We start from the raw sequence: 14,602 nt of genomic DNA on the forward strand, positions 1-14,602 counted from the left end.
ATTACACTGCAAACCAGGGCTTAAACATTATACACGTAGAGTCCTGACCCTTATTGTTTGATCAATATTTTGAACTGATTTGTCAGTCTTAAATATTTATCCTTTATGAAAATGGAAAGTGTATTGCACTGTAGGAGACAATTGGCAATTTGCATTTCACCAAATGTAGAACATCAGCCTGCTCAACCTTGACCTGTCAATGGCTATTGATTGTTCTTGATGTGGACTCGTGAGAATTCATTTGAACTGAATGATTGATCTTTTGGCTTCTTTTGATTGATGTCGACATATGAATTGGACGTGCAGCTGAGATAGTTGCCTAACTGCTTTGGATAAAAGCATCTGTCAAATGCAAATGTTGGCAAACCAACAGTTAAAGTAAATGCTCCGTGTCTTGAGCTTTATTGATTGAAAACTAGCGCTCATTTGAAGGTATAACAAGCGTTGGGTTATTTTTGGCCCCAAGCTCCGCAGCTTTTCCCTGGCGCTCTGCCCAGACACACTGAAACTGTGTCTGTTTTGCAATAGGTTCAGCATATAGCTTCGAAAATCATTCTTGTTTAACATGTACGTCCATGTTCTGTATTTAGGCTGATGTGTGTGTCTAATTTGTCACCTAAATGTGCTAATATATGTAATCTCAGTCCATTTGATAGCCTAATCTAAGGACATGCTTTTAACCGCTGACAACACATATTATGAGAAAATCAGGACTTTGGGAATTACCAAGAAGTGTGGAACATTTCGTCTACCTCAGGTTTGTGTGTATGTGTCCTTAAATTGGACAGGGTAATTTTATACTGTTTTGAGGAGAACTAAACATCAAAAGGTCAATCAAAACATACTCCTTCACCCTGCCACACACATAGACTACACTCCTTTAGTCATACAAACATTTGCTTTTAAACTTGCTTTAAACTAACAGCAATATTTTCCAAAACCATGAAAATAGTTTTTTATTAAACAAAAACGGGCAAATCGTAAAATAAGTGCAAATAGCATTGATGGATGGATGGATGGATGGATGGATAGATAGATAGATAGATAGATAGATAGATAGATAGATAGATAGATAGATTGGAAAACGGGTTGAACAAACGGCTAGCTGTTTGGTTAAAGAACCGATTCGTAGTTCAGTCCGAATCATTTAGGGCAGATCACACCCTGAATTGTTGTCGAGGTTTCTCTATCTTTTCAAACATAAACTGGACACTTTAGAACACAGAAAACGAAAGTGTTAGATGAAGTGAACCTACAGACAAAGAAAAACTCATCTAGTTTGCTGGGAATGAAGAAAGGAATCTGAACTACTCTGTGCTGAAGGTAAATACACTTAACGTTTGAAAGACTATCAGAAAACACCACCACAAACAAAAGCGCTTAAAGTCCCAAAACAACAATTAGCATTATCTTGTTGTTTACATACACGCAATCATTCATATCATAATTAATCTCATTATGTACCGTACTGTAGTATCTGCCAGCCTATTTAAAACCATCACTGTATACAGTGCACTGGTAAAGTAATTTGAGAAACCAGAGGTAACGTAACTAACTTAATTGGGTAATTAAAATGCATTTGGAAGCTCGGCAAGTTTTGCAGCATCTCATAAATCCCATTTAAACTGCATTATAGTTGTGACAGGCTACAGAGAATTGATGTTCCTTAAAAAATTAAATTTGTCACACAGAAACGTGATATGAAATAAACTAAATTGAAATAAAAAAATTGTGGAATGGTGATACTAAAATATGTCTTAATGCATAAACATGCATAGAACTATTAAAATCTTGATGTTAGTCAAAAAAACAACAACAACTATCAACTAGGGCCTACCCAAAAATAAAAAGTGAAATAGCATTTGCAGACATTAGAATAATGAAATTAGCCTATCATTTCATTGGAAGGTTATTGGTGTTTGTTTAAGAGTTTGATTGAATGAAGCTTTCAGGAGGTGTATTCTGAGGTATTGGTGAAGTGAGTTGTGTATTCAGGACTCATTACCCCTCTGTGTGGTCTGTGTTTGTGTGTGTGTTCGAGGGGCGAGGGGTTGATTCAAACTGCTTGACACTAATCTATGTCGACAGGACTCTAAACACAGATAATGAGATTCGCCTCCCCCTTAATGAGGCTGATAATCACTGTTTGACAACCACCTCACACTAATTGTCAGCAGATGTTTGTGTATTTGTAAAGCTGTATTGTGGTGGTAATTAGGACTAATGTTAACTAAAGATATAGGCAAGCTTTATCTAGCACTTGTCTAACACAAACATACATCTACAAAGTACTCAAGATGATTGCAGTTACAAAGTTAAATTATTTAATATTTCAGTATGTATATATATATATATATATATATATATATATATATATATATATATATATATATATATATATATATATATATATATATATATATATAAGACACTTCCAGTTTCTCTTCCTTCTAAGATGTTTGCTATAGAACAAGTTTCTGATTAAGTTTTCTTGATGACATTTGGTTTGGTTGGATTTCACTTTCAGGTAATTTCACTCATAGCCATAACTATGTGCATCCATCATCAGGTAATCCATTTTTTTGTGTTCTGCAAAACATTCCAGTGTCAAGTTAAAAAGTACTATTTAAATTGTAATTGTTTTCTAAAAAGAGCTTTTAATCAAAGCAAATGAAGGCTAATATTATGAAATTAAACTTGACTTACTTAATTACAAGACACGATTTACAAATAGACACATAAAAATGCACTTTAAATAATTAATATTTCAATATAGTAGTTGTGGCAGTCAACTGTAAGGTGGCTGACACTTAAACTTTGGCTTTGAAAGTTCTTGAAATGATACATTTAGTTTTTATAGAATTTCATGGTATTTTACAGGATCTAAATGTCTGAACAATTTCAGAAGACGAAACACAAAGATATTTAATTGATATTAAATTTTTTTTTCTAGTTGAGCAACATGAAGCTTAATATTTTTGTTTCTTGTTGAATCGTGAGAAATTTGACTTCGTATCATTCAAGCACAAATACAAGTATGGAATGACTCTTAAATTCATTAGCAAATGAGTCACATTAAGCATATTTTATATTTTCCCAATTCAACTTTCATTTTGTTTAGGACACCTCCTGGATGTCAAGGCAAGCCCTTTCACAAATTAACTATTGAAATATATAATTTGTATAATGTAAGGCATTAATAGCTTTCTTAATTTTTTGTAATTTTCATGGCAACATTCTTCATTCTCTTCTCTCTCTCCACCATGATCTTGCGTTCTTTTTCAAACAAACTTTCTCCGTTAGCAATCTTTTCCAGGATAAGTGTTTCTTGTTTCATCTTCTCAAGTCCAACAATACGGTCCTCAAAGCCAGGACTTTTCTCCTCTTTCTCGGTTTTAATCAGGATTTCAAGATATTCAGCTGTAGAGAGAGATTTTGGCTTCAGTGCAAATTCATCTAATCTTCTTAAGCAATCGGAAGACAATTTAATCAACTTCATTAGTTTGTCCTCAATTCCAAGGAGTTCGTTTTCAAGTGCATCAAGCATTTGCTTTGTGTCCATGAACTTTCCTTTAGCAGCCATGAAGTTGTCTTTTAGCTCTTTAATGGTTTTTGTCTCAATTTTTGTTTCATATGTCCACATGAAATTTTCCCTTGAATGAGCAGAGTAATGGCAGTTTTCAGGGCAGATAATGCAGTGGTTATTCTCCATCACAGCACAAGTTTGCACAGCATCTTCTGCAGGGAGGAAGCAGTTGGAGTGACAGGTGAAGAAGCAGGTGTTGCAATTCATTGTAAAACAGTTTACAGGGCTTCTGTTTGCTTTCATCACCTCTACCTCTTGTTCAAAATTCTCATTTTGTGCCATGTTGTCGCTCTCACTTTCCAAACTTTGCTTTAATTTTTTTATCTCACTCATTTTAGAGAGACCAGCAGTTATTTGAGGGGTCAGATTTGCCATGGCTTTCTCAAGACGCTCTCGTTCCTCCAAGACCTTTATAGTCAGTGTTAGATCTTTGCTTTCAGTTGCCCCAAGTGTCTTGAATAAAGCCTTCATCTGTTTGAAGGTCTTATCCCAGACAAGCTCTGTCAGTTTATCATCTTCATTATCGTCATCTTCATCTGAATCGCTGTCAAAGGTTGTAGGCTCTTTTATTTTTTTGTCTGCATACAAAGCTGAGTTGTTGAAATGGAAATGGGTGGGTTGTCCCTTTTTATTCTTCTTACAGGGCAGATCTGCTGCTTTGATTGCTTCTAGAACTGGGATGTCTTTACCATCTGCAAATGTTGCTAATATTAATATGTTCTCTGCGACATCTTTGCCAAAAATTGATAAAACTGAGTCAAAAATGTACTTCTGGTTGGCACTCAGGCGGGCAAGAGAGGCTTGGACAACAAAGCAAATGGCGTCAATGTGATTGATTCCCAAAGGGCTACAGAGAAAGCTTTTGATCTGCTCTGTAATCAGTTTATCATGTGCGATTCCTCTTGTATCACCAAATCCTGGTGTATCTACAATTGTAAGGGAGTAGGGAATTTGAAAGCCAGGCTGATTGTACAGCTCAAAAGAGGAGACGGTAGATGTCTGACTTTCGGCCTGTGTGCGATTGGTCACTTCATTGATTAGTTTGAAGCGATATGCATCCTGCCACTTTACACCCAGTATGTAGTTGACCATCACATTAATGAGTGTGGTTTTTCCTGCACCTGTTGATCCCAAAAGAAGAATTACTTTGTTTTTCACATCTTCCACTTTTCTTCCAAAAACATACTGATTAAAACTAGCATTCTGTGCTATTTTTTTGTATAGTAAAAGTGAATGAATTGATGGATTGCCCTTTTCTATTTGTGAAGATTGATTCAAGAACAAACCACTCCCATCCTTATTTGACTCTTTAACCTTAAAACTGGCTGAAAACACAGTTTCAGGACTGGGGAGACTCATTCCATCATTAGTGCAGTTTGCAAAAACTCTGACTGTGTAATATGTGTCTTGTTTTAGTCCCTGAAGAGTGCACTCCCTGTTTGTAGATTTCACAGACTTCCAAGGTTTTTCATTTTCCTGACCCTTTGGGCATTCTCTGTACTCCAGCATGTATCCAGTGATCAGAACATCCTCACCCACAGATGTAGGGACGTTCCAGACTACAGTCGCAGTCTCAGATTCTACTTGTTTTACTGTAGGTGCTCCTGGAGGAGCACAAGGACGAGTCCTGAAGAATGATGTTGTGTCACTTGTCAGACTCACTCCTGGACGACACACCGCATTGCAGGTAAAACAGTACTCTTTATTGGGTTTTAACTGCTTGATAGTGACCTGGTAAGAAACCCCATCAGTATACACCTCTGTCCATTCAGAGCTCTGTGCGGACTGATATGAAATACAGTACGAGTCCACACAGCTAACACCACGTTCAGGAGGTTTGATTTGAAGATGTATGCAGTCATGCTCAGCACTCAAGAAAACCGGTATTGGTGGTTTTGAGGGAAGCTCATATTGTGAGCTAATAAGTCTCCCTCTTTCATAAACATGAATTGAAGAGGCAGTACTGAGTTCATCTGGTATTGATGCAATGCAGAATTCAATGTTCGTTCTACCTTTATTGGCTTCTTTGAAATCTAGGAAGGCCTGTATGGTTTCTCTGGTCAATGTAGTTGCATCTCCTGATGAAAACCATTTCTCTGTCTTCTTTGAGGATTTTTGATCATAACTTATTTCCTCTGCATTGTTACAAGATTGTGTCTTCAGGTAATTCTCCATGTCTGAAAGGTACGGTTCAGTTTCATTTAAGGACGTGAGTGCAAAAGCAATCACATAGTTATTGGATGCCTTCAAGACAACTTTGTCCAGTTCGTTGCTGGTTGAAAGAACAGGCACGTCTTTCATGATGTCAAGGTACGATCTAACAACATTCATCTCTCGCTCTCGCTCACTTAGATACTTGGTTAGCAGAGCACCATTAAATGGGGATCTTTCTTTGTCATTCAGGGCATCAATGAGCTCCTGTTCTTCTTTACCTCCACCCCTTATGGATGGAAGAACCCTGCAGAGGTGTTTCTGAAAAACTATTTTATAATCCGAACAGAGGGCTTTACATTTTTTGATCTTAGCTGTGATTTCAGGGAATTGAATGGCAACACTGTCCCTCATCAGATCTTGACATTGAATGTCACAGTTATGCAGTTCATCTATGATTCGTTGGACTCGTCGTATTAGGCTAACACTGATCTCTCTGACTAACTGAGCAGCTGCTGAATCTAGTTTTTTCAGAGGGTAAAGCCACACGGTCATGGGCACAGCATTTTCTCCATGTTCTCCCAACAGTTTTGGTAGCTCTGAGTACACTTTAATGGCATCAACATAGGAGACCGGATTGTTTTCCAGAGCAAAATCTCCATGAAAAGTGCAACTGAACTTTTCAAATTGATCTTTTTCCATTTCATTCATTTTCAAAGATGCCTGGCCCTCTATTGATATTAAAGGTATCTTTTTGATTGATGCTTGGAGGTCACCTTGTATGTTTTGGTGGTTTTCATTAGACGAGACCTCACGATCAAAAATAAAGAAAGCCTGAGCTCCATACAGTAGAGCCGTAACAACATGAGTGGCCGAGCCCTCCTGAAATATATTGCAGTGCTTTACATTCCCTGCTCCAAGATGCTCCATAGTCAACTGCTCGAAGCGTGAGGTTGTATGATAGTGTAAGGTAACTCGAGACTGATGTTTCGATGATTTCTTGTTATTTAAATAGTCTGCTGATCCTTTCACACTGACCAATCCACACAGAAAGCTGGCTTCAAGAGATGCAGAGACATTAAGAGCACTGGCTTTGTCTTCACTTGAATCTGTGGCAATAATTTTGAAGTCAGTGTTTGGCTGTGGTCGTACATTAATATTCTTCTGCAGCATCTCAGCATCCCAAAGGGTTATTCCTTAAAAAATACAAGTAATTTAAAAAACATTTTAAATATGCATTAATGTTTTTTATTTATATTTAATGTATTTATTTTTATACATCTATTTTTTTAAATGTGTTTTAACAAGTTTAAAAGTTTTTTTTTTAGATTTGAGCTCCAGGTCGACAGAGAACATTCTTGTCTCAGCCAGATCTTCTGGAATTTGCTGCTTGCTCTGTTGTCTCTCTAGTGGTTAAACATGAGATATCATTTGTTTTGGGTAAATCTCACGGCTCATCTTTGGTCTCATTATTTGTTCCAGAGCAGAGGGTGAAATCTCATCATGTTATATTTTATGTAACTTCAGTACTGTGTATCAGATTACTTACTTCCTTTGTACTTTTGGCTTTACTGCATAGAAACTTTTATTATGGCTGTTGTTGTTTAGTTATTGAGTAATAACAATTAATAATTTTTTAGTTTCTTGTTCCAAGGGGCGACGCTGATTCCCCTTCGGGACACTCGTCAAAATAGATAATACTATTTTTAAATACCACTTTTTAGTATTGGAAAAGTTACACTGTTCAGACTGAAATGCTGTTGTGAACTTTTTACTTTCAACAACTTTCACTGTTATTGGAATTCACTCTTAACAGATGAAAAGATAGTATGACAAAGATATAGCTTTCCTCAGTGGATATTCAAAGTAATGATTTATTGTGATTATGATACTAAGCTGATAATTGAATGCTGTCAATATCGCTCTTAAAATGCTCTACATATAATACAGCTCAATATCTCTTTGCTACCAGTTTTAAAGTGACTTTTAAATTAGTTACAGCTTGGGCTCTGCTGGTAAACTGTCAAGATGAGATCTTGAATCTGTGGCAGAAGCAAGTAGTTCTGAACAAATTAGGCTTTTTTTAAAGACATTTGTTAGTTATGTATTTGCACAGTAACTGTTGAACTGTTGTTCAAACTAAATATCACACACATAGCCATTAAAAATGGCTGTATATCGAAAAACTTTGATCATTTTGAGGGCATTATGTCACAACATATTAAAGAGCCACAAAACTGTATTTGTTTGGATTTCTTTTTAAAATATATATCAAATATGAAAGCTGAGATTTTATTGGTAGTCATACCACCCTCCGGCCCAATACTGGTTGCCCACTGAACCTAACCAGAGTCTAGTCTAGTCAGTACCCGGATGGAAGACCTCCCGGGAGAGTTAGCTTGTTGCTGGAAGAGGTGTCAGTGAGGCCAGCAGAGGGTGCTCACCCTGTGGTTTGTTTGGGTCCTAATGCCCCAATATAATGATAGGGACACTATACTGTCAACAGATCTCCATACACTGATTGGCTTCATCATTCTGTCTCCTCTTCAACAGTAAGCTGGTGTGTAGTGGGCATTCTGGCACACTATGGCTTAAGGCTGCATGATAAATCGATGTGAAATGGAAATAGCAATTAGAAAGAAGTTGTGATTTATTATGTGTATCTTTCAGTGAAGCACATCTCCATCTCAAGACCAGAGGGCGCCCTTTCCCGGAAACTCTATATATGCACCAAAGAAGAAACCCAGGAAGTCGTTGCATATAAATGTAAAACAATATATAAAAATGTGAAGTTATAAAGTTTTGCCTCACACTAAATTATTTGCTCTTGAACAAATGGATTAATGATGAAAGATTACTTAGGAGATAAAATGAAATTTGGGTAAGTCTAATGTTTAACCACTATAGAGACCGTTGCAAAAATATGAAGCTAATTTTTAAATAGGCATTATATTTATTAACAAACTGCATATTTAAAGTCTAAACAAATGCTGTTTCCCACCTAAAGCTTTTTTAAATGTACATTCCGTGACAAAACAACATTATTTTCAAGAACTTTGTGTATTTTGTGCATCTGCCATGACAAGTGTTTCCTGTGCCATTTCGGTTTTGAAACATGTCATGTTTAGTTATACTGTACATATAATTCAAATTGACAACTTTGGAAATGTTTTACCTGGAATGAGACAGTCTCTTCGGCAGTCATAAAGCATTCCTAATTGAAAAGGGCGGCCAAGACCAGCCAGTTCAATGGTCTCAGAGTCCGACATCTTTCTAAAACTGTACAAAATAAGTCTTAATATACTGTAGACAGTAATATAATATACGTAAAATACATTTTCCATAATTCATTGTATTGCATTTCAAATTTTGTTTGAATTAGATTTTTTTTCTTTAATTTATTTCTTTAGTCTCACCATGATGGTGTTTGGTGCTGTTGAGTACCTTCTGTATATGTTCATATTAAAAAGCAGCTTGTAATTAGCTTTGGTTCATCATTTGACTTTCTCATCACCACAATCAGTGTGTTTTTAAAGGAACAAAACAGGTTTTTTTTGTTTGCTCTTACACTTTACAGTAACGTGTATTAGATACGTACATGTATAATTTGTATATTTTGCATTTAACATTTTTTCACTTTTTATGCAATTTAGTTTATTACAAATGTTTTAACAATGCTTTCGTTAACAGCATTAATTTTGAAGAAGGTAATGATTTAAACCTTTAGTAAATTAATAATTAATTCATTTCACATTCATTTCAATTCATCAACATTTCACTGTTATATAACGCCATAGAATTTGAGACATAAACATTGACATTTATACTATAGGCTACACTTGATCTTTATTCATTATCATTTATACAAGTGTTTGGGAAAAAAATGAGCAACAATTTGTTAATTCCGCTGCGTTCCGAAGTTCAATTCTGGTGAACTCTGACCAGCAAAATCGCATTACACGAATGCCAGTTTGTCCAAGACGTGACCGTTCTCTCTTCACCCCGTAACTTTTGTCTGGCAAAAAATTGATCATTTTATGTTCGTTTTATGTTAGTTTTAGTTTGGCTTTTTTTTTCTCAATCAATTACATGTTGTGTGCGAAGGGAAATATGGGTCGTGGCATCATATCCTGCACCCTGTCCATATAGCTGCATATCCAAACTGACATGTGACAGTACCTTTAGGCAGATTTCTTTGACCCTGGCAACACGATTGCTGAAATATGATTGGATAAAAGCTTTAACGTAAACATACACTACTGGAAGCAGCGCATCCAAGAGAAAAGCTATGGAATAAAGAGAATAGACTATTGGAGTATTTAATACATAAAAAATAAATGAAAAGGCATTCTCAGAGAAGGCTTTGCTGACCCTAAAGGCCCACCACTGTGTCCCAGGATCGCAGATGAGAAGTGTAGTTAAAATATTTTCATTATAAAGTTTACTTTTGTCTCATAAATATTTAACAATAATTACGACATTTGAAATTCGGTTCATAATTGACAGAAATTGTACTAATTTAAGCAACATACCTTTTTTCCCCACACTATATTACTCCAGAACGATTTGTCCCTTGAGGTTTATACTATTGCTTTACATCTATCAACTGTGGTTTTATAGAGTGATTCAGGGCCACTCCTTTCAATACTGTGATTGGGTAGGCAATAAATCTCTTACAAAAAATGCCTTCTTGCAATATTTAAATCCGTGAATCTGCAAGCTGAAAAACATAAATGCTTGATTATCTTTCTAGCAGGTAGATAACTAAACAACAGAAAAGTTGGAACCAGCAATGTTGTTAGTCTCCCAACTGGTATTTTATGGTGTTCAAAGTCTTTTGGTGGTCATATAAGTATATAGGTTTACAATCTTTAAAATTACAATTCCTTGAATGAAAAATAAAATAGCAATAACAGATGAACAATAAAGAGCATGGCAGTACTACTAGAATAATTGTGTAATGGTACTTTTAATGGTTTTGACCCCCATGTTCAAACATTCCCTATATAATATTAACATACTGTATTTTGGAAAGAGACAGAAAGCAGGTTAATTCTGTAAGTTTGTTTTATTAAATGCATTTTTGTACACAGTCATTTAGAAATCTTGTTCAATATATGGTTGAAAGATTTTTTTTCAGCATCTCGTCACGTAATGTAGGCGTATTTCAGATCCTCTGAAGTCAAATGACAACCTGTTGATTTGGTTTCTATTTTCCACAGATTATGTGTTGTCATAAAATCAATGATTTATTATAAGTAAACAGTACAATGAGCAAAGAAATTTTATCAAAGTGTATCATGCATCAAGGTCACTTCAGCAGTGACAAAAACAAATGTGATAATATCTTATTTAAAGTGAACACGCACGTATTTTGAAATCTTTGTGGTTAATAGTTAATAGTATTGGTGTTCTTTTTTGGATGCAATACAGATTAAGAAAACATGAGAATACAAAGCTTTTCATTACATTCTTTTCATATACATGACTTTTCATATACAATTATTCATAATCTTACTTGAAAGGATGTGACAGTATTCTTTTTCAGTTTTCTTACTTATCTAGTTATTTAAAATACGTGATAAATTAAACAACAAATGTCCACATTTAACAATTTTCATTTTACCAGACTTTAAAACCTGTCGGTTGAAACTTTAGCTGACAGTGTCTTCTTTTTGCGAAATTTCTGTGTGAATTCTTTTCCTTTCTTCTTGTTCCTTCTTTCTGTTCTCCGTGTACACTTTTTTCTTTTCTTCTTCTCTCATTTTTTGAAACTCTTTTTCTTGATTTAGTTTATTAACTTGTTCCTCGAGTCTTCGTTTTTCCTCTTGAGCTTCGTTGCGTTCTTTCTCTGCTCTTTCTCGATCACTCTCTGCTTTTTTTCGTGCCTCTCTGTCCTCTTTGTTAGGCTTACTCCCCATTCTCAGTGTCCTTCAGTTGAAATGTCACTTTGATTTTTAGAAATGTGATGCTTTATAGACGAAAGACAAAGATAATTTAAGATTAGTTTTTTTGTTTTTGTTTTCTTATCTGCTGTTAATATTAGTTAATGTTGATCAGGTTCTGAGGCATGCGGTGATCCTGTGGGGAAAAAAAAGGAGTCACTTCAAAATAAATTTATTTCCTGTTTTATTTGATGTGTATTGTCTTGTGGCTCTCTGGAACAGCATTTATATTATTAACTGGAGCTTGATTCGATAACTGGAAAAATAAGTTATTTAGAACATAAGATAAAAATGAATTGACATACCCAATTCTCCTTGATACTTTAGTAGTTTTTCAGTGTTGTTACCTCTTCAGAACTCAGCTGGAGTTTACAGAGTTTACTAGAACACTGCACTTTTATAGAGGGGTGTGGTGTAGAAGTGCTGTGATTTGATAGATGAGAGGCTGGTATCGTCTCACACTGTTGTTGACACAGCACAGGTAAAATTACATGCACATTTTGTTTAGGAGTTATTTTGCATTCATAATAATTGAGTTGACTCGACAATTTGGCTCTACAAAATGGAATAAAAATTTTGCAACTCCAAAAGTGCAAAGAATAATCTCAATAAATGTTGCTTGTAATTGTTTACAAGCTTACAAGCTTTTGCACTGTTCTCTGTAATGTTATCATTTTAACATCAAGTAGCTAATAACGAGAAACTATAATTTAAAACATGGTGACGATGGATGCTTCCATCCAGGCACAAGAAGATCACTGAGATCAAATACTGATGTTCACAGGTCTGACTGAGATAGAAACAAACGTTTTCAGTTGAACTGTGATCTGAAGAAAAAAAAAATAGCCTATGCTTCGACAACCTAGACATAAAAAGACTGATGACCTTTATGGCTGGGTCTGTGTTATCAGTATTTCTGACAGTATATGGAACACTGTAAAACCTAAATCATTCCCCCGTCACTTCTCACACATACTTCTGAATCCGGTTTTCTCAAACATTTTAACTAGAGTTCACAGAGGTGTACAGACACACACACATCACAGCAAGACTGCATGCTTGTTTTTTGTATGTCTGGTATCATACATAAAGTTTGGTCCAACTCTATTGCTCTGTCTCCTTCTATAATATGCATTTCACAACCTGCAGCCTATATCACTCTTTCCTACAATCTCCGGCTTTATTTTTACATTTAGCCATTTAGCAGATGTTTTTATCCAAAGTGACTTACTAATGAGGACAATGGAAGCAATCGAAATCAACAAAAGAGCAATGGCACGCGAGTGCTATAACAAGTTTCAATGAGCCCCAATAAAATAACTATAAAGATAACCATAGCCTTCACACTGGAAAACAATATTGTGTATTAGCAGACACTGGCTAAGTGCTACCTGGTCTTGTGGCATAAACGCACCTTGGCACACTTTTTAGCAAGGCACGAAATAAGTAAAAGTAAGTACATACCACTTTAGGGTTGGATTTGGTCTAGGGCTTATTTCCAACAATTGCAATAAATTAAAAAACAAAACAAAACACTGCAATACTTACCTATATCAATGTAATAAAAAATATGCCAGGGTTCACATATTGAAATTGTGTTTTAATGACAGGTGTTTGAGTTTGTCAAAATAAATTGTAGATGCTGGTTTCTTGTGTCTGAGCACTATTTGTATACTTATTTACATTTTATATGTTTAAAATATTTATATTCACCTTTTGTAAAAAAACTGAACACACTGAAAGAGATTTGTTGCATTCTTTTGGGAATTCCAGATAAATAACTGTTAGAAAACAGATGCAAAATATAAATTCTCCACCAAATCTGAGAGATGACATTCTGCAAATCTCTGCAGCATCTCTGTGCCAGATCGCCACCTATGAAGCCGTTCAGCTCTAGCTGGCGGCATATCATCCTCCTCCTGCTGGATTCAAAATGCTCTGAGATTCCCTATGCAATTTAGCAGATAGTGAGAGAAAGATTGAAATATGTGACATTAGATGGATTTGGATGGTAAAGGGACAGATAACGGTACGGTAAGTCTGTTGGTAGAAAATGTCATACACCGTAAAAAAAAACTCAACCCCTGTAAATCAGCCTCATATTGTATATTTTACGTTTTTGGATGCAATTTCTCATTGCTCTTTGTTTATGTGTGTGAAATTCCCATCATTATTGTAGTAAAAAAAAAACTCAATTTGATGTTTGCTTGCAGCTGATCTGTTTTTCTGTTAGGAGATTTAGATTTTCTGATGTATTACAGGGAGATTTTGCAAATGCATTCATGCAGAAGAGTGTTCTCTGTGCATTTTCTGTTTGGACTAGAAATAGAGTTTGACTCAATGAACACCTCAGGAAGCAGCTACTTTAACAGGAAGACAGACAACCTGTGACCTGACCAAACCAAAATAAATAATCCCTCAAATTCCCAAACAAATACACACATCAGAATAGACCATTTAGTCTCTACCACCATTGGGTTTTTTTCAATTCAATGAGTTTTACATTAGTTGGTTTTCTTTTATTTTGAATTCCTTCTCTGAGATATCCTGTGCAATTGTTCCTTTCCTCTCAAAAATTGCCAAGCCGCTGCAATCCTGTCACGTACAATTCTAAAAATATCTGCTCAAACAAATCTGTTTGAAATTTCATGATGTCCTCGATGTCTTTATTAATAATCGTTTCACAGAATTTGACCTACATGTCCATTAGCTTTATTATAGGTTTACATCCATAACCAGATGGGAGTGAGCTTCATGAGACATTTCCTGCCTGGTTTCCCTGTTGGCATGGTAATGAGTGAGTTTATATTGGATCTTTCCTGTGTTTGGTGGTCTTGTTTATTAAGCTGAAGTGATCGAGCGGCTGGCTGCACGTGGAGCAGCACTTCAGCTGGAGATTAAACTAATCAAGCACCATCAG

General features: G+C 35.6%; 1 protein-coding gene across 3 annotated transcripts; it reads right to left on the reverse strand.

The window, feature by feature from the left end:
* Window positions 1–2,735: 2,735 nt before the first annotated feature.
* On the reverse strand, window positions 2,736–10,451 carry LOC122354707. Of its 3 annotated transcripts, none has more exons than XM_043252974.1 (3): window positions 10,270–10,451; window positions 8,913–9,016; window positions 2,736–6,933 (listed from the first exon to the last, which is right to left on the reverse strand). In XM_043252974.1, the coding sequence occupies exons 2-3, from the start codon at window positions 9,004–9,006 to the stop codon at window positions 3,209–3,211; spliced, it is 3,819 nt and encodes a 1,272-aa protein (XP_043108909.1). In that variant the 5' UTR covers window positions 9,007–9,016; window positions 10,270–10,451; the 3' UTR covers window positions 2,736–3,208. The 3 variants fall into 3 exon arrangements, with proteins under 3 accessions (XP_043108909.1, XP_043108911.1, XP_043108910.1); XM_043252976.1 differs by lacking the exon at window positions 10,270–10,451 and adding an exon at window positions 9,993–10,255 and having other exon boundaries at window positions 8,913–9,010; XM_043252975.1 differs by lacking the exon at window positions 10,270–10,451 and adding an exon at window positions 9,917–10,255.
* Between the last annotated feature and the right edge of the window lie 4,151 nt (window positions 10,452–14,602).

Source organism: Puntigrus tetrazona, chromosome 2 (genome assembly GCF_018831695.1).
Source record: "Puntigrus tetrazona isolate hp1 chromosome 2, ASM1883169v1, whole genome shotgun sequence".
Lineage (NCBI taxonomy): Eukaryota > Metazoa > Chordata > Actinopteri > Cypriniformes > Cyprinidae > Puntigrus > Puntigrus tetrazona.